This window comes from Opisthocomus hoazin, chromosome 11 (assembly GCF_030867145.1).
Source record: "Opisthocomus hoazin isolate bOpiHoa1 chromosome 11, bOpiHoa1.hap1, whole genome shotgun sequence".
Lineage (NCBI taxonomy): Eukaryota > Metazoa > Chordata > Aves > Opisthocomiformes > Opisthocomidae > Opisthocomus > Opisthocomus hoazin.
Window position 1 is genome coordinate 20,785,278 of NC_134424.1, and position 18,716 is coordinate 20,803,993.

Below are 18,716 nucleotides of genomic sequence, written 5' to 3' on the forward strand. Positions count from 1 at the left end.
GCTTCTTTTCTGCTTCTCGGTCTTTTTGTTTCTCTTTACTTGCAAGAATTTGTTTCTAATTTGACAAAGTCAATTATTGTGATCTCGTGTTGCATGATGTATGGCTTCAACGCCAAATATCCATATTGCCGTCGCTGGGGCATGAGGAGGTACGTCTCTAGCAGCAGCTTTGAGAAGCTGGGGTGAAAGGGGTCTAAATCAAACTCAGTCTAAGGGATTTACCTGTGCTCAGCCTGTGAATTTATTCTGGAACATCTATTCCTGATTAACCGTTATGGATTAACTCTTTTGTGTGGATGTTCTTATTTTGGATGAAGAATGCCTCTTCTCAGTTGAGCGGGGTTAAGAAAAGCGAGGGATGTGAGGGATCACTTAAGCGATCTGGACGCCCACAAATCCATGGGCCCCGATGGAATGCACCCACGACTGCTGACAGAGCTGGCGGATGTCATTGCTGAGCCACTCTCCATCATCTTTGAGAGGTCCTGGAGGACAGGAGAGGTGCCCGAGGACTGGAGAAAGGCCAATGTCACTCCAGTCTTCAAAAAGGGCAAGAAGGAGAACCCAGGGAACTACAGGCCAGTCAGCCTCACCTCCATCCCGGGAAAGGTGATGGAGCAGCTTATCCTGGAGGTCATCAACAAGCAAATGGAAGAAAAGAAGGTTATCAGGAGTAGTCAGCATGGATTCACCAAGGGGAAATCATGCCTGACCAATCTAATAGCTTTCTACAATGACATGACTGGCTGGGTAGACGAAGGGAGAGCCGTGGATGTTGTCTACCTTGACTTCAGCAAGGCTTTCGACACAGTCTCCCATGATATCCTCCTAGGGAAGCTCAGGAAGTGTGGGCTGGATGAGTGGTCGGTGAGGTGGATTGAGAACTGGCTGAATGGCAGAACTCAGAGGGTTGTCATCAGCGGCGCTGAGTCTAGTTGGAGGCTGGTAACAAGTGGTGTCCCCCAGGGGTCAGTACTGGGCCCAGTCTTGTTTAACTTCTTCATCAAGGACCTGGATGAAGAGTTAGAATGTACCCTCAGCAAGTTTGCTGATAACACCAAACTGGGAGGTGTGGTAGACACACCAGAAGGCTGTGCTGCCATTCAGCGTGACCTGGATAGGCTGGAAATTTGGGCAGAGAGGAAGCTGATGAGGTTCAACAAAGGCAAATGCAGGGTCCTGCACCTGGGGAGGAACAACCCCATGCACCAGTACAGGCTTGCTGGAGAGCAGCTCTGTGGAGAGGGACCTGGGTGTCCTGGTGGACAACAGGTTAACCATGAGCCAGCAGTGTGCCCTGGCTGCCAAGAAAGCCAATGGGATCCTGGGGTGCATCAAGAAGAGTGTGGCCAGCAGGACGAGGGAGGTTCTCCTTCCCCTCTACACTGCCCTGGTGAGGCCCCATCTGCAGCAGTCTGTCCAGTTCTGGGCTCCCCAGTTCAAGAAAGATGAGGAGCTACTGGAGAGAGTCCAGCTGAGGGCTACGAGGATGATGAGGGGACTGGAACATCTCCCCTACGAGGAGAGGCTGAGGGAGCTGGGCTTGTTCAGCCTGAAGAAGAGAAGGCTGCGAGGGGACCTTATAAATGCTTACAAATATCTGAAGGGTGGGTGTCAGGAGGATGGGGCCAAGCTCTTTCCAGTGGTGCCCAGTGACAGGACAAGGGGCACTGGGCACAAATTGAAGCACAGGAAGTTCCGTCTGAACATGAGGAAGAACTTCTTCCCTCTGAGGGTGACAGAGCCCTGGCCCAGGCTGCCCAGGGAGGTTGTGGAGTCTCCTTCTCTGGAGATATTCAAGACCCGCCTGGACAAGGTCCTGTGCAGCCTGCTGTAGGTGATCCTGCTTCGGCAGGAGGGTTGGACTAGATGACCCACAGAGGTCCCTGCCAACCCCTACTATTCTGTGATTCTGTGATTCTGTGAATTAATGGGCTGGAAGTAAAATGAAATCGCTAGCCATAAACATAGGTAACTGCTGTGCAAGGAAAATTATTGAAGCCGTAAATTGATTAAAGGGCTTCTAATCTGAGATCCCATTTTAAATAAAAACTTTGGCTTCCACATGCATAATGAAGGTTAAATAGTAACTGTAGGGGTTATTTTTTGGATATTAAGAAAATGTGTTTTTTGTTTACTCGCTGATGCTGCCCAAGGATGGTTGTTAATATGAATTTGGTGCTTCTAGTGTGATACAATATAATATTTTGACTTCTGCTAACGTGTGTAACACAAATTCAGAAGTATTTGTAATGTGAGCACGCTTCTGCCGGAGCTTTGATGCAGAACTGCCTTATTACGTACTCTTGAATGTGCACTTGCCAAAAAACACACAGTTTTCAGCTTCTCAAACCATAAAATGCAAAATTAAAAAGATTGAAGAAGTCATTCTTAACATAAAGAACACATAGATATTAGGACCAAATGAGTGAAGAGATTTCAGTACAAACCCTTTCCCACTTTTGTCACCTTTAATAAATCTTCATTATAGTTGAGCAATTTTCAGCAGATTTTTGGATTGCTGGTGCTCCATCTTTTGTATCCCAAAAATGTTTCCTGCTTTTGTCATCAGTGAGAACTGGGGTTTGGATCTGGACTCTTTCAGGAGTGTCTCGGGGTGTGCTCTTGCTACATGCTTCCTCTTTCTGTCTCACGTTTGCCTTTGCTACCTGGCATTGCCATGGGCGTGAGCTGACCAAGAGCAGTAGCTCTAGTTATTTGGATGCCCCTACCCAGCTGAAAGGGTTTCCACGTCACCCCAGCGATAAAATGCAAGATGAGTTGCAGGTCAGAGTCTGTTTTCTACAGAACATTCAATGCAAGTTACATATTCACTAAAGAGTGAAGAACAGGCTAGTGAGAGACACTATTCATTTGTGGAGAAAACTTATGAGCAAACCTTAGTTAAGTCTTACATGTTTTAGAATATTTTTATAAAGATTGGATGTTTGAAGTGGGACCAGTTTGGTGTGCATAAAAATATATGGTGTCCTTGACTGCTTCTGACTTGCACTCTTACTGCAGCTGGTGACTAGGAACACCTTCCTTGAGATACTTTATAATTCAGTTCAGTATTTTATTTGCACTGGAAAAGAATCTGGAGAACTTCAGTAGTGATTATTGCATTCGGATTAGGTTAGTTATGTTGAGGGCTAATCAAGGGGATTGACAATACATGCTTCATATAAGAGAGAGTTTATTCTTTTGGGCTTTTTAGTGTGCTAAATTAGGAGGTGTCTGTGGGTGTTGTGTTACCAATAGAGTTCTGCTACAAGTGGATATAAGAATAAAATAATGCTGTATCCCATGGTACATGTTGGGATAGCTTTGGTCACCGTTTATGTTTTCTAATCATTCAAAAATAAAACAGGAGTCAAGAGAACATTGTCACTTTTCACAGTATTAAAAACAGGTATCTCTTGGTACTATCCTGTTTTTATTATCTTTATGTAAGGCTGAGAACTCATTGGAGGAACAACATTACATCTGTTCCAATAGTGCCATCATCCCCACTAAAACACTCCTACTGATGTTGAGTCCCCTGCTCTACTCTGCTGCTTTTATAGCTATGCAGCTTTTGAGAACTGAATTAATGAATTGCCAGAAGACTGGAAAGTCTTGAGACTTTCTTTGCCATCTTTTCTCCACTTACCTAGAAAATGGGGCAGCAAGGAGCTTGTCTGACTTGCTACATTATCAGTGCCTAGTGACTCTAAACTTTGACTAAGTATCTATGTTCAGTTATGAGATATTCACTGTAACAGCAGTCATGTTGGCACCTTTGGATGAAATTTTACAACTTCTTTCCCTTTTATTGTTCCTCCAAGTCTGGATGGTACATAAGTCTACAGGAAAGGCAGACGATGATCTAAAGGATGGTTCCCACTTGTTTATGAAGAGGATGGAGCAAATGGGTAATGATGAATGCAACAATGTTACACAGGTAACAGTGAGCACAACAGTGGGTGTGCTGTCTTAGAGGTTCCAAGGGTCTAATTATTTTAATACTCCTGAGCAGTGGGATGTAATCCATCGGATGCTCAAAAAGCATCTTATTATCTTACTGTCTCCTCACAAGTTGGCAGTTGTGGTTTTGAGTGACATCATTGTCATTTGCAGGAGTGATAGTGGCATTTAATGTTGCTTGCGGATGGCATAATGATCATAGCACTTTGTTTTCTTCAGTGTTCTCACTCTTTTTAGGTACCCCAAATACCCTCCTGAATACACAGCAGCATAAGATAGACTGAGCTCTGCCTCTTGCAAAGGCCTTCTCTGGAGATATTCAAGACCCGCCTGGACAAGGTCCTGTGCAGCCTGCTGTAGGTGACCCTGCTTCGGCGGGGGGGTTGGACTAGATGACCCACAGAGGTCCCTTCCAACCCCTACTATTCTGTGATTCTGTGATTCTGTGAAGTGAGTACAGTGGCTGTGTAGCTGACAAGCTGACATTGCTCGCAGGAAAAGCAGATCACACTGACAAAGATAGCAATGAATAAAGAAGAGTTGCCAAGCAGCAGCACTTAGAGGTAACACCTCAGAAAAATGCAGCCCGTTGCTGTCTGGTTTATTTGTCGTTTTTTCTTAAGTGAGGGTGGGAAAGAATCGTGCTATGGAAGCAGGCTCGGCAAAGTGGGTTTTGGTGTTTTCATTTAGACTCCCTTGTAGACATGACAAAAATGTCTCTTTCTTCAGAACGTAAGATTTCTTACTCTCTTATTTATTTTAATGTTAAAGATTAAAACATCTGTATGAGGAATTAGCCACCTTAACCTACAAATTCCTGGCCTTGTCTAGAAAAAACCCTCTTTTCCATGCTGTTGTTGTTACAAGAGCACATGTTGTTATGCTGTGTTACTTTTAACTTTTGCAATAGGCTTCATCAAATATGAGCTATAGACCCCTGGAACTGCTCATACTGAAGAAACTATGGTGACTGCAGTAACAAATAATGATGATAAAGATCTTTCACATAAAGAGAAGGATGCATAGGACTTTCAGGATACTGCAGAAGAGCCTCACGCTGTACTGATTGAGAAGTCTAGTCTAGAAGTCTAGTGTGTCTTCAGCTGCATAATGTCTTCCTCTCTCAGACCATGCTTTCCCAGTTGCATATGCTGTATTCCTTTGGCATTGGTTTTTTCAGATTACAGTGACTGTCATCCTGACTTGACATGCTGTATGGAACTAAACAGAAAATCAGGAGAAACCTTTAGCGAGTCTAGGCCACATCGGCCTGAAAGTACATTATAGTGTGGAGAAGCCAGCTGAGGCTCTCGTTAGTATGTATTCTGCTGTATTGAATTTCAGTCAGATGGCCTTGGCTTCTGGGACACTTCATTGACACGTATGTCCTTTGATCATGTGTTAGTTGCAGAAGTTCAAGTGACGTGAAGTTGTACTGTGAGAAGAAATGGGGAAAATCAAAGCTGAAGGCTTTTTATCGCCTATGAACAGTAGACAGCCTAGCAGCTCTTTTTGTAGTGGTGGATCTCTTTGTGGTGGTGGTACTCAGCAGCAGGAGTCCCCAGGCTCAGTGCCACCAGTCACCCTCGCTTGCTGTTGACAGTAAGTATGGGCAGGTGCACATGTACGGGTGGACATGTGGCTCTGTCCTTTTTTTCCTCTCTCTTCTGCTAGGAGAGGATCCCATGCATAGACCCTGTGTTATTCCCTGCTCTCCCATTTGCCCACGGCTGACTGGTCCTGCTAGTGGGCCGGTGTTGGCTACCTGTTTGTCTGCACGCATGCAGCTCCCAGCCATCCGGAGATGCCTTCACACGGACACTTACTCAAGCCATAACATCAGAGCCTCCCTGTGGGCTGTGACTGATGGTGGTGTCCCCATTGGGGCCTTGCGTTTCCCCAGGCTGTGCTGGATCCACACAGACAGGCAGAAGCTGCCTCTAACAACCAGAGCGGTTTGCTTCGCAGCAGCGCTACTCAGACTGTGCTTTGGGAACAGAGCATCACAGATTGATTTCAGGGTCTTTTTTCCCTCCCCACCCCTGTGGTTGCTGTCAGCAATACACATGGAGTGGTGAAATTCTTTGCAGGGTCCAGTGAGAGTGATGGGAAGTGGTTATGAAGGTGCGTCAATTAAGGGAGGCTTTCCACTTCGATTATGTGCTCTTTTATTCCTTGTTCTCTTTCTTTGCTAAGACCTTGAATCTCCTCTGTTAAACTTACATGGTTGCTCTTCTCTGCCGCTGCCCGATTCATATGTTAGTGCTTTGCAAGCCTGTTCCTACAGGATAGCGAGCGAGTGCATCTTAAGCTGTAGTCAGGGAAGCTTGATTTGATTTCGATATTAAGGGCAAGAAAAAGCTTTCATATTATCTGGAACAATCATATTACAACTCAGCATTGTAACAGTGTGGTTTTGATACTATTTACCTCATACTCTCCATCAGCTTTGTTGAAGTGGTCCCGTCTTACCTGTCTGTGTTTCAATAGGAAATCAGAGCTCCGTGACTAATACAGAAGCCTGCGCAGAGGGTATTTGTACCATCTACTCTAAATCATCATGTTACTTTCTGTGGGAGTGAAATCCTAGCTTTGTTAAAATAACCAAACCGAGATGTTTGAAGAAACTGTCTCAAGGCTTTGACTACGTCAAAAGGGAGTATGCGGGAAAGGAACCATTACATTCCCCATTTCCTCTCCATCTCTTCCAAAAAGCCCCAATACCAGCAGACGACTGAGGATATGCAGTGCTGAACAAACCCGAAGTACTCAGCATCTGTGGGGTATCCCCCTGGCTTGGGGTTGGTTGGCTTAGCTGCACTGAAGACCTTCCAAAACTTTTAGGTCAACAGTCTCTTAGGGCTAGGTGAAGATCTGCCCTGTTGTTTATATATGACGTGACAAGGAATTTTTAATGACTTCTTTATTGTCTTGTTGGTAACGGGTGGCAGCTGGGTGGTGGATATATGTACTAGACGATTTGCATTTATTAGTGTTGGCACCGTGAATCTGTAAGGACTTTTTTTGTACTTGATACTACATCAAGACAGAACAAAAGAAAAAGATCTCCAGGAGCCTGCGGTACACGAGATGAGACATGTGAATGGTGTTACGATTACTGAGTGGAGTGCGAGCTGATGAAATGATTTCTGGTGGGATGACTGTCTTCCTCTCAACAGCCGTACTCCCACTGACAGCAGTGCATTTGTAAAAAAGAAATGTGAAGTCCTCTTTCTTCATACTGGACCTTCAGCTCTTGTTGAATGCTTCTTTACCAGCCTTTGGAGAAAGCTTTTTGTTGTCTATTTAGGCAAGAAAAATATTAGTTATCTGTTACGATGCATGTCTTGCCCTTAATATTTGATGTCTCGTCTGTTGCCTTGCTATTGGCTCATGGTTATGCACTGCACAGAAGTCCAATCGTTAGCTTATTATGAAACCGTAGCATGTCTTTCAGATGAGTGGCTTTTTGGGGGGCTACGTTACAGTCACCGTCAAGAACCATTTCTAGTTCTGCTGTTACTAGTCGTCTTATGTAAAGTATTTGTTCCTGGTTCATGGCTTCTTTTCAGAGCAATTTTACTTTAAAAAGAAATTAGAAGAAGATAAAAGAAATAAACCCAAAATGACTAGATGGGGAAATCAATGAAACATGTCACGGAGCATTCAGTGCTTCTTGGTAGTAATAGATCCTGCGTGGTGTCTTGCAGCTGAGCATAAATCAGAAATGCCAGGAAATAGGAATTTACTCCCCTGACCTGCCACCAAACGGTCTGGGGCAAGAATCTGAGCCTTTTGCTGCCTTGTTAAATTGAGATAAAGTTGTTGATACATTTCTATAGCTAAAGAGAGGTTGAGAGATCGAAACTCATCGTAAAAATGCAAGTTGTTATCTTTCTGTTCCTAACATTTACGTTGGATGCATCTGTCTATAAGCAAGAATGTTAAGCTCTTCAGTTACTTTATTTTTTAAAAAGTCAGGGATTTAGAGATGTGTTTTTGTGCTTTGTGTGACTTAAGAGAGATTTGATTGCAGCCTGTAACGGGAGGTTTCTGTAAGGGTTGTTGTAGTCAGCTTACTGCTTTTCAGACGCTGCAGGGTGGTCCCGGCACTGCGAGGCGGCAGCTGGAGCCGCGGCTGAGCTGGAGAGGGCAGGACATGGTGACTTGGCCAGTGATTGCTGTCAGCTGTGAAGAGGGAGAAGGATTACTGAGGACATGGAGGGGGAATCAATGGATTTCTTCACTCTGCCACTGTGGAGCCCCTCCTTCCTGCGTGCTGGCTGTGTAGAGCTAGCTGGAAAGCATTGGACTCGCGCAGGTTCTCAACCCTGCAAGGGTCTGTTGGCGGAACTGCCAAATGGGCTCACAGAAACAGTGGCACCAGCCATGGAAAGCTTACAGGACGTGTGCTAGGTGATTTGTAAATCCGAAGGCTTTTAATTTTGGACAAATTTCTTAAAATTTATTTAAACAAATGTAAGCAAGTGATATTAATAAAAACAGGTAATGAGATTCATTACACTTTACAGACAGCCTTGTTGTTCCAAGATTAGAAGGAAATTATTATTCATTGAGGTTCATTCACTAATGAAATTCAAATTCAGCTTGCTGAACCTAGGAAATGCTCTGATTAAATACTCTCCTACTGACTGACTGGATTCTCTCAACTGATTTTATTTTAATATAACCTAAACAGAATTTCAATATACTGCATCGAAAAATTTTTGAAGCAACATACATGATAAAACTGGGAGGTCGCAGAGGCATCCATTCTAGGTGTGAATATCTTCACTCTGTATTTCACGCCTTTGGTCTATCTTTTAGTTTGAAAATAATCATCTTGTGTCAGTAAAACAGGTAGTTTAATGCAACATTTATTTTTGTGGCATACCTGGTACCAAAGCAGGTGTTTGGTTTACTTAGATACCCTTTAAACAAGTGTCATGAAAACTTCATAACCTAATGAAGACTGTATGTTACATCATAGTAAGCTTGATGACATCATTGTATGTAAGGGACAAAATAGACCTTCCTTAGCATTTGATAAAAACCATGACAGTAATCACGTTTTACTGTGCATGTCTCCTTGCCTTCTCCAATTTTCTAGGCAGGGACAATTTCTGAAGGCAGATCTTGGGAACTAAATCTGTTAGTTACTAGCTGTTCAATTGAACTGAAAATTTGACTTTTTCAGCTCTGTCAGTCACTAGATAGATAATACTTCTTAGATTGAAGTGGAAGAAAAAAGGTCTGCTGTCACTTACAGCTTTTTCAAGAGAGAAGAGCAAAACAGTGCACAAGAACTTGCATCCAAAGCCAGGGAGTAAAATCCCACTACAAACATTGAATGAGATTGGGGGTTTGAATTTTTGATGTTACAACAGCAGTAACTGGGCTAATGTTTCTAATTCACGTTATGAAGTTGTGAGAATCTGTGTGGGAGCTATAGAAGCTGGTGGGCCGGGGCATGTTACACGAAGGTGTTATGTAGTGGTAGTAATGGCAAGGATTGTTTCATAGTTAGACGTGAAATAAATGGAATTTGATGAAACAAGGCAAAGAAAAATAATTGTTGAGGTGATACTTTGCTGTTTCACTTTTTAGTTTCTTTGAAGACCTAGGTAATGTGATGCTGGGAACGCTGATCATTTAGGAAGAGAGTTTGAGGCCACGGTGGTAGGAGCTCATGAGATAAAGCAGAGGTCTGTGGCCTCACAGGACGAATTCATACGTCTCATCTAATTGTCATTAGACTTCACAAAGCAGAAGAGTTGGTTTACCTCTATGCATTAATTTCAGCAGCAGTTCAGCTTCACTGTGAAACCTTTGCTTTGCTTGCTGAACAATTTTTTTTGCATTTGAAGTTGTGATGTGTAATTTTTAAATTTCATTGTTTTTTGAGATTTGAAATTTTTATCTGCTTTACTGGATGCATCGGAGAACGTGCAGAAGAAAGCAAGTAATTAATGGTTTATTTGCACAATTAGTGCAAATGTAAAGTCTCATCTTCATCTTATCTCATCATTCTTCATCTCATAATTTAAGCAGATGTGAAATGTTCTCTTAAAAGTTTTATGGCTTTTTTAAATTGTCACTTTAGTAGTGATGGGCTTTTGCTGGTTTTGCTGCATCAAAGTCATCCTCTGTTTGTCATGGTCCATTGGGTTGCAGTGGAGATGACTGTCAGAGAAATACAGTTTTCCAGGAAGCATTAATTGAAATGATGGTTTTATATTCAGCATGCAGTAACTGAGGGATGTAGATAAGGAACAGAGAAAATGAATGGAGTGGTGTTTCTCCATTTTTTTTAATCATTTTCTCCCTCCAAAAAAGCAACAGTGCCAGATGAAATCGCAAATGCATTTCATATGCTGCACAACATTGTAGGAAATGTTTTCTATGCAATCACTTTCATTCTCCCACAAATTTCAGACAAATTTTGGGGAAAACTTTTGGAAGCTGAAAACTTAAGGATCTGTTCAAGTGCTGGAAGCATCAGTAATAAATTTTCACAATATTTCCTAAACCTGTGTATACTATTTGTATAGAAATTTAACCTGAATCTGCATAATCATTCTAAAACACTTGGGTTGAGCAAAGAGGTATATCAAAGCTTCGACACAGAAAACACTTTAAAAAAAATAATATTCATGCTTGGGTGGACAAACAAACATAAGCCCAGCCAGTCTGTGGCTCATTGTCATACAGAATAGAAGACAGAATAAAAGATGCTGCTTTTGCCAGTAACATGTGAAGTCTGAAGTCGTGTTGAACTGGTATTTCCGTTCATTTTTTTCAGTCCTCAGTGGTTCTTTTTCACTTCCTTAGATGTTTTATATCTTTATATAGAAATGATATTTCAAATTACTTTTCTTTGCACTGCTCTTTCATTATTGTCACAGGGCTCGGTACTTAAGGGACAAGCAAGAAATAAATAAAGCATTCAGGAACAGTAGTGAAGTCAGTGTGCGTAATAGGAAAAAAAAATTAAAAAACCTAGTAGCAGGAAAGCCGTCTCCTGGTTAAAGGTTGCTGGTGAGGACAGATGTCCATGGCCAGATCTTGCTGTGCTAACTGACGTTTCTGCCATCTGTATGGCCTGTCAGCGTGTGCTCGCTGGGAAGCAGCACCCCACAGATCTGCCGGTGCCGCTGAAAGTGTGAGTGACCTCGAATCCTCTTCAAGCAGCTAGGTTAGGCTTGCTCAAAACACCTTTGGGACTGCTTCAAGTAATGTTGCTGAATGAAGCAGATTATTTGAAAAAGGTAAGGAGTGCCCCTATGATACCTTCTGCTGGCAATAGTATGGAGAACTCCTGGCAGCTTTTGCAAAATAGGCATCTTGCCTTGCCTCTGATGCTCGCTCCCATTTCCTCTAGCTGTATCTCCTTGTGTACTTTTGCCTTCCCTGTGTGTTTTGTTGTCCCTTTCTGACTTTACAGTAATGCTTAGGACTGTTACGATGCAATTTCATCAGTTGGGTCTGTAGATTTCTGCATTCTCTCCTTTCCTTTCTCTCTCTAAGGCATTTGTTACTTTCAATGGGAGATAAAAATCAGATTTTGCTGAACAGGTTTTTTTGAGCGATGACCAGGTCTTGGGAGAAGGGAAAGGTTTTGATTTGAACTGAACATTGAATTTCATTTTCCAGTATTTCTAAATGATTTACAAGAAAATGAATTTTATCATTAAAGATGAATGTGCTCTTTTTTTTTAGGTGAGTACTTAGTGAGTAATTTCACCAAGACATAGACTTACAGAAGAACGAAATCACACACATGATTTACCCTTGTCGATTCACCAGTCTTAAGCAAGATAATATTTATTCCGAAAAATGAAAGAGTACAATTAAATAACATTTATGTCTGAATTCCAACATATGTTACTTTGACTATAGTCTGGAAGATAATGGTGACCATAGATGCTTTAAACTCAGTCTAGTCCTTAACCTTACGGCGTCTAAAGAAACAATTTTTGTCTGGGAGAAAAAGCAGCTCTGACTTCCAGTATCTCTTGTTGCTTTGGAGGCTTCTCAGGCTGGGGATGTATTTAGATGTGTGTTATGATCAGTAGCATAGGACAGGATAGGTGTACTTTTTATGGCTTCCTGACAGCAAAGTATATAGCATCATTTCAAAGCTGTGAATTCCTCGTGTCTAGGTGAATATAATTAGGATTGCAGGAAAATACCGCAGGTCTTTCCGGTACTGTTTCAGCTACCCCTTTCATACTGGCGAGCAGCCAGTCATCTGCTTGCCTGCGGGAGCTGGCCCACCACCCTGCACATACGGTCTGTGCTGGAAAAGGTGCATTTTTCAGATGTCTCTGCTTCCACTTTGCAATGTGCTTTCAAGTTTTTTCTGTTCCAGAGTTTTGTATGGCTGCTTGTAGATGCATTATATGAACGCTTCTGCAAAAACCCCTGTGAGCGCTGTCTGTGTACTTTCCCCTTTATGTATGAAGTCACCGCTGTATTTGGAGTCGGTTGTGTTTTGGGGGCCTTGTGCAAATTGTGCATGCGAGTTTTAGTGAAAATCCTTCTTTGCGTAGAAGGGCTTTGCAGCCCTCTGAGAGCTAATCAAACTGCGCTGGTTTGGTCTCTGCTAAAGGCTTGTCCCCATGTCAGATCCCGTCAGTGGCAAGTGACTCCCCGATCTCTCACGTTGTCCTGACTTCGGTGATCTGCGTTGCCTCGCAAAAGGGCAGCTACCCAAATGGCTCATGGCCTGCAATCCATATTTCATAGGGGAAAGTGTTTTCCACACATTGGGAGCTAACTGGGAGCTCGTGGAGGAGCAGAGAGGTTTGGCATGTTATTGTTTGAATCACGGAGAATAACATCAACACGCTTCGTAGCGGCTGGAACCTGTCTGTTACAGTGTCACTAAGCACTAGGTACTGAAAATTAAATGATGTGAGGTAATCATAACTACAGCGTGCCGTTATCTGGGAGGGAAGGATAGTGTTTCTTAGAAGCTGAAGGCGAAATGAAAGTTTGATGAGTTAGCCAAGAGCCAGGAGCTACCCAACAGCTGTAATTATACACCTGAAGTGAAAGGTGAGTCAGCGGCTTTGCCTGTACTGCGGCAGGGTTGATGTGTTCAGAAAAGCATTGCTTTCATCTTGAGAGCATGATGCTTGGGCCTGGTGCTTTCACCCGAGAGGTGATGACTGTGCGAACAGTTGCAACGGTGCTGAATGAATGAGATAGAATGCTGAGTACCGTTAGCACGCTGGGATCCCGATTGCTTTGCCTGGTATCTGGAAGAGGCTGTTAACAGGGCTTTCTGCTCCTGCGGTACCCCATGGGCATTGGCACGCTTTGGGGGAGGCAAGGCCTTGCCTGAGCTGGCTGCGTGAGGAGAGGAGCCCTTACAGCCCTTCCCCGTGCTCTCTGGCAGGCGCCTTGGTACTCCTCCGAGGCTGGCTCCCGATTGCAGTACTCGCGTTGTGTCGTGTTAGTGGGAATAAGCAGGAATAACTTTATGTTGCTGTTCAAAACCTACAGTTTTGTAAATGTTCCAACTGATACCAAATATTATTTGGCAGATGCGTAACCACTCATTTTGTTGCAGTTCTTTATGCTGCTGAGGGCGGTGTATGGACAGTTAGTCTACCCTAACACTTGCAAGTCTCTTCCCCCCACCCCCCAAGACACTAGGCGTGCGTACGTTAATATAACTTAAAATATAGGGGGAAAAGCCCCGAAGTGGGTTGTTCAGCACAACCACACATTCTGACAGCGTTGTCCTTAAAGTGAAATGTTCTGAAGTTGAACTATCATGCAAAATACCTGCATTTTTATATCGATTTAAGGAACCATAGCATTTCCCTTTTACTTTCTTTGCATATATAACCTGCCACGTTAGCTGTCTTTTTTCACTGAAGAAAAAATTGATGCAGTTCATTCCAGCGACTGTGAGGCAGTACTGGCGCAACAAGAGAGCTGCCTTTGAAGCAGAACAAGATGGGCTTGTTAGAGGAAGACATTTAGATTTATAGACATAGAGATTTATACTCTGAGGTCATCAGCCTGAGGTCAGAACAGAGATGTATGCTGCTTCTACTGATACTGCCAAAAGCTGCCAACAGCTATTCCAGCTTCATCCCAAACATAATTTATTTGTGCTTTATGATCTATTTTCAGAAGTCATTGCTTACACGTATGTATGTATATTCATAGGTCTTATTAAAGTAAATCTGCTAATGCACAGACTTTTTATGGTTGAAACTTGCAGGAATTAGTACTAAATACACTCTCTAAGGATTCTGTTCAGAATGTAATGACAGATCAGCTTGCAAAAGCAAAATTTAGGTAGGAAGATCTACCTACTAGTAATATTGCATAGGTGGTACAGCTGTACTTGCTCTTGCAGAATTAATTTATAGGAATGCAGATATAAGTGGGCATTTTCTATTTCACTGCAATTTTAATTTATTTTATTTTATTTTATTTACAGGATTAGCTGGCACGGCTGCAGACCTAGAAAAAAGAAAGCTTATTTTTGGAAAAAATTTTATACCTCCAAAGAAGCCAAAAACATTCTTACAGCTAGTCTGGGAAGCCTTGCAGGATGTGACTCTTATAATCTTGGAAATTGCAGCCATCATATCTTTGGGGCTTTCGTTTTATCAGCCACCTGGAGAAGGGAATGAAGGTAAAAACTTTTTATGGAAGTAATTTGTATAAATTTAAGCAAAACCAGTCCTATATCTCAAACTGATTCCATCCCCACCCTCCAGAAGGTCACTAACAGGGAATTTCCACGTGGTTTGTTTTTCTTACCATCACATCTGGTACTGACATACTGTTTGTGTGCTTGACATTTCTTTATGCAAATAGCTGAACCTCGTGACATGTGCTAAAGGAGTTAAAGAAAAATCATAATATTCTTATAAAACTGGAGTATTTTTGTTTCTGTTTTCACCTTTGAGCTTGTGCTTGGTGTTTATTCATCTTAGATTGTCGTTTGCCACATTATAGAGGAGAAATGTGTAATTGCTTATATAACAGATGTATCCTGTATCCATGAACATGGACAGGTCTTCAGCTACTTCATACCAACTGAAGACTTGCACTTAGTGAAATTCTCTCATTTGAGTATTTTTAGTGATAGAGCTATGGCTAGTAAGCCTAGCTCAGCAGGGCCTGCTGGAGGCTAGGTCATCTTACTTGTAAACGATGCACTGCAGAGTCCTTCTGTGACAGCTGTAGAAAGTTTGAACGCCCTGCCCCCACCCCTTTTTCTTCCCCCTTTGGAAAGTACTCTGGAATTCACATGCTTAAAATATTTATTCCTCTACATAAATGCAAGATTTCCATTTCTGGCAACAGATCCAGATATCCACCCTCCCCCCCCCCCCTCCCCGGTCTCTCATAGACCTATAAAGCTGGGTAAAACATGCTGTGTGAAATGACGTGGATGGCTTGGCAGATGGGGGAAGAATGTCTTCCTCTAAATATAGCCTTGAAATGCTTTTTACATTCGCTTCAGCTTCCTTTGGCTGCTTTCCTTGAAGACCCTTCCTCCTGCCTTTTCAGTAGCAGAATAAGCACGTAGCAATGCGTAGCTCTTGTAGCATATGCATGATTCTCTAAACCTTTATATATAAGCAGGAATCTTTTGTTGCTTTCTCACTGAATTTTGAGTACGTGACTATTGATTCAGCAGGTGTCTGATTTAGGCATGAAAAGATACAGGAGCCATTTGTTTTTTTGACTGAAGAAAATGTTATTTATTTTTATTACCTCGTTTAACTGGACATAGTAGAATACCTTGGGGACTTTGTAAACCATGAATGGTGCTTTACGAAATTAGAATTCTGTTCTGCAAACTTTTTTGCTTAGGCATGAATGTGCATACTGCCCTCCTATTTTTAAACTTTTTTAGTGGGAAAGGAGTTTTGAAATTAGGATTGTTACAAGTTTTAGGAAGAGGCGAGATGTTGTCAGACAATGGTTGTTTTGGTTTGGTTTTGGTAATAATTCTTATTATTATTATTTTGATACTGCATTTGAAATGTTTCTCTTTGCACGGAAAGGTGTGACACGTCTGAGATCCTGAGAGAGTCTGAAAAGCTCAGCAGCGCAGCCTGGGAAGGAGTGTTTGTGTTTTCCCACAGCACAGTGTTCTAGTCAATGGTCACGGTTTTCCCTCCGTTTTTAGAACTGTTCTCCTGGAAGGTTTTGCCATGTTTTACACAGGGAGAATAAACCAAGTTAGTGAAGATCTTCTAATCTAACTTTTTGAACACATTGTGAAGGTCCTTTACTTTTTTTGAAGTCTTTGTATAAATGTGTGAGATTCTCTTTCGTCTTAAAATTAGTATATTATGAACTGCTGCCAAGGATACTTACAGTCCTTCTTAAAGAGTCATAAACATTGAAAACGGCTTGATCTTGCCATTGGTGTAAGCGGGGTGCAGTCAAATTTGAAATTGATTTGATGGTTTTGCATAACCTTTGGTAACCAATTATAGAATAAAATGGTAAGTAGACTACTGTTGAGTGAAAGTCAAATTAATTTTTATTGAAGAAACAAAATACGCTGTTTTGCCTACACTTAAGGCAATTTATTGAACAATTTAAACTCTTTCTTAAACTGAACATGAACCTGGATTCAGCCCAAAGATGGGCCTATCTGAGGAGACAGCCGTTCTTTCAACGGGCAGCAGCTCGCACGCTTGCTCTCTTGTGGCATGTCTGCTTACTTGTCTAAATCTCGTATTCATTACACACTGCTTTAGATTGGTCCATCTGTGCATTGCGATAGTAACAGTGAATATGGGGAAAAAAATAATCATATAACACATAACATCCTTGCAGCAGCCTGCATTGGGCCTGCCCTCGTTTTCTTGAGGTGAGAGGGTAATACTCCCTATGGGATGTAAGAGGGAATCCGTACCCAGTGACTGGGAGAAGTGACAAATGCTCTACTGGGAAGCATGAAAACCTGTATTTTCCTTTTCTGACACTTCCAAGAATGACAATTATTCATTGAAGTGTACATTTATTTGCAAATTTTATGTTTTTTCGTGAAAAGAATATATTTTCTTCTGAAAATACAGCCCAGTGCTAGGAAGGGCAGCTGGCATTTCTTGCTAACTGTTTGCTCGTGAACTCGCCTGACTCCCCTCAGCCTACTGTAGAAGTTTCTCAGGCAGTTTCTGGATGAACTTCATGGTTGTGCTGTCCGGCCCCCTGCGTGATGCCTTTGTGGGGAGCAGGACGGGGAGCGGTGCCTGTCCCTGGTGCTCCCCCAGATCTCTTCCTGGCCGCAGTGTGGAGGGGCTGTGGTGCCTGCTCACAACTGCTGAAGCATGGTCCATGGGCTGACTAGCTGGTGGCAAGCTTCGCTGGAAAGGATTTCTCTTTCTAGGTGATGCATTCTTAGCTTTTTTCTCCGCCCCGCCCCCCCCCCCCCCCCCCAAATCCCTGAAAGTTGTTGGTATTCAATTTTGCTGGTTGATGACAAAGAGAAATACAAAGCTTGTGGTAGTCAAGTTTGTCTACAGCTCAACAAAAGGTCTCCTTTGTGTAACAGGACACTGCATTTTGGTGCGTGGTTGTTTTATAGTATATAAGACAGCCTCCTCCTTTGAATTCTATTTTTTCTTTTGTTTTTCATTTTCAAACAAGACTGTTCTCCTTCCCACATTTATTTGCTGAATCATCACTGGTAATGATCTGTACTCTTCAACATACTGTCATCGACGTGGACCTTTCAGAGTCTACAAACAATTGTAAACATAAATTCAATACTGATGCAATGTATAAGACTTTAAGAAAAAGGCGAAACCTTAATGAGCAGAGAGGTGTGAGACACCGTCGGTAAGGGGATGGCAAGGGGAGACGATTGAGAACAGCCCGTTTCCACGCAGGTTCCTGGCGTACGTAATGACACAGTAGTTTTCCTGTCCCAGTGAAGTCTGCGCTGCGAATTGGCCTCACATAGCACAGGGTAATTTTGCTGATGCTTTGGTGTGGCGAAAGTGCCTGTGATCATCTTATGCTTATTCGATGTCTTTGAGATCTGTGACTAGGACAGGATGGTGAACAGAGCGTGAGCCTTTCTGCTGGAGACGGAAATACATGAAGGCAGAGGTTTCCACAGAAACAACTTTGTCAATGGCAGAAGTGTTAGCATTAGCCAGCTGCTTTTTATTCCCTTTGCTCAGAAGGACCTCGGTCTATCTTCAGGAGCAACTTCGGTGAGAAGTCTAGCCAGGGAGTTGTAGCTGAAGCCGTAACAGATGATATGTCTTGGGAAATATCAGAGAAGGGTTTGGCCAGGCTGGAGTCCACAAGGAGAGCTGGGCATCTTTTATTTTTGATTATTGTCAAATACACAGAGAGATCTGACTAAGAGCTGACGGTGGTGTGGTGCAAGCTCATCAGCAGCCACCAAAAGGGGGTGGAAGAGCATCTGAAAAAGCCAGTGGAGAGCCAGGCTGTGGCTTGGTTTAGCCTCTTCAGCTCTCCCTGGGAGTGGAGCCTTGTGGATGCTCCCCAGCCGTGCAAGCGGCTGTGCTGGTCTGCCCAGGCGTGCGGGGTGCGGGGCTCTGCCCGGCTCCCTGGCCGTGCCTCTTCCCTGCGCCAGGTACCTCGCAGCCCTGGGGAGTGAGGGTACGCGCAGCAGGAGAAACGGAATTTCTCTGATGCTGGACATTTTGATATTCAGCATTTTTAAAAAAATACTAACTTTACACGAAAGCTGAGATGAGAAAGGGATAATGGAAGTAAAATTT

The 18,716-nt window shown here is 42.8% G+C and overlaps 1 protein-coding gene across 17 annotated transcripts in view; it reads left to right on the plus strand.

Annotated features, from left to right (window-relative positions):
* The window catches only part of ATP2B2 (ATPase plasma membrane Ca2+ transporting 2), a 427,775-nt gene that overhangs the window by 282,707 nt on the left and 126,352 nt on the right, over window positions 1-18,716 (plus strand). For all 17 annotated transcript variants that reach the window (XM_075432741.1, XM_075432745.1, XM_075432743.1 and 14 more), the window contains one exon: window positions 14,429-14,626. In XM_075432741.1, coding sequence (XP_075288856.1) covers window positions 14,429-14,626 — 198 coding nt within the window. The remainder of the gene's footprint in view (window positions 1-14,428; window positions 14,627-18,716) is intronic.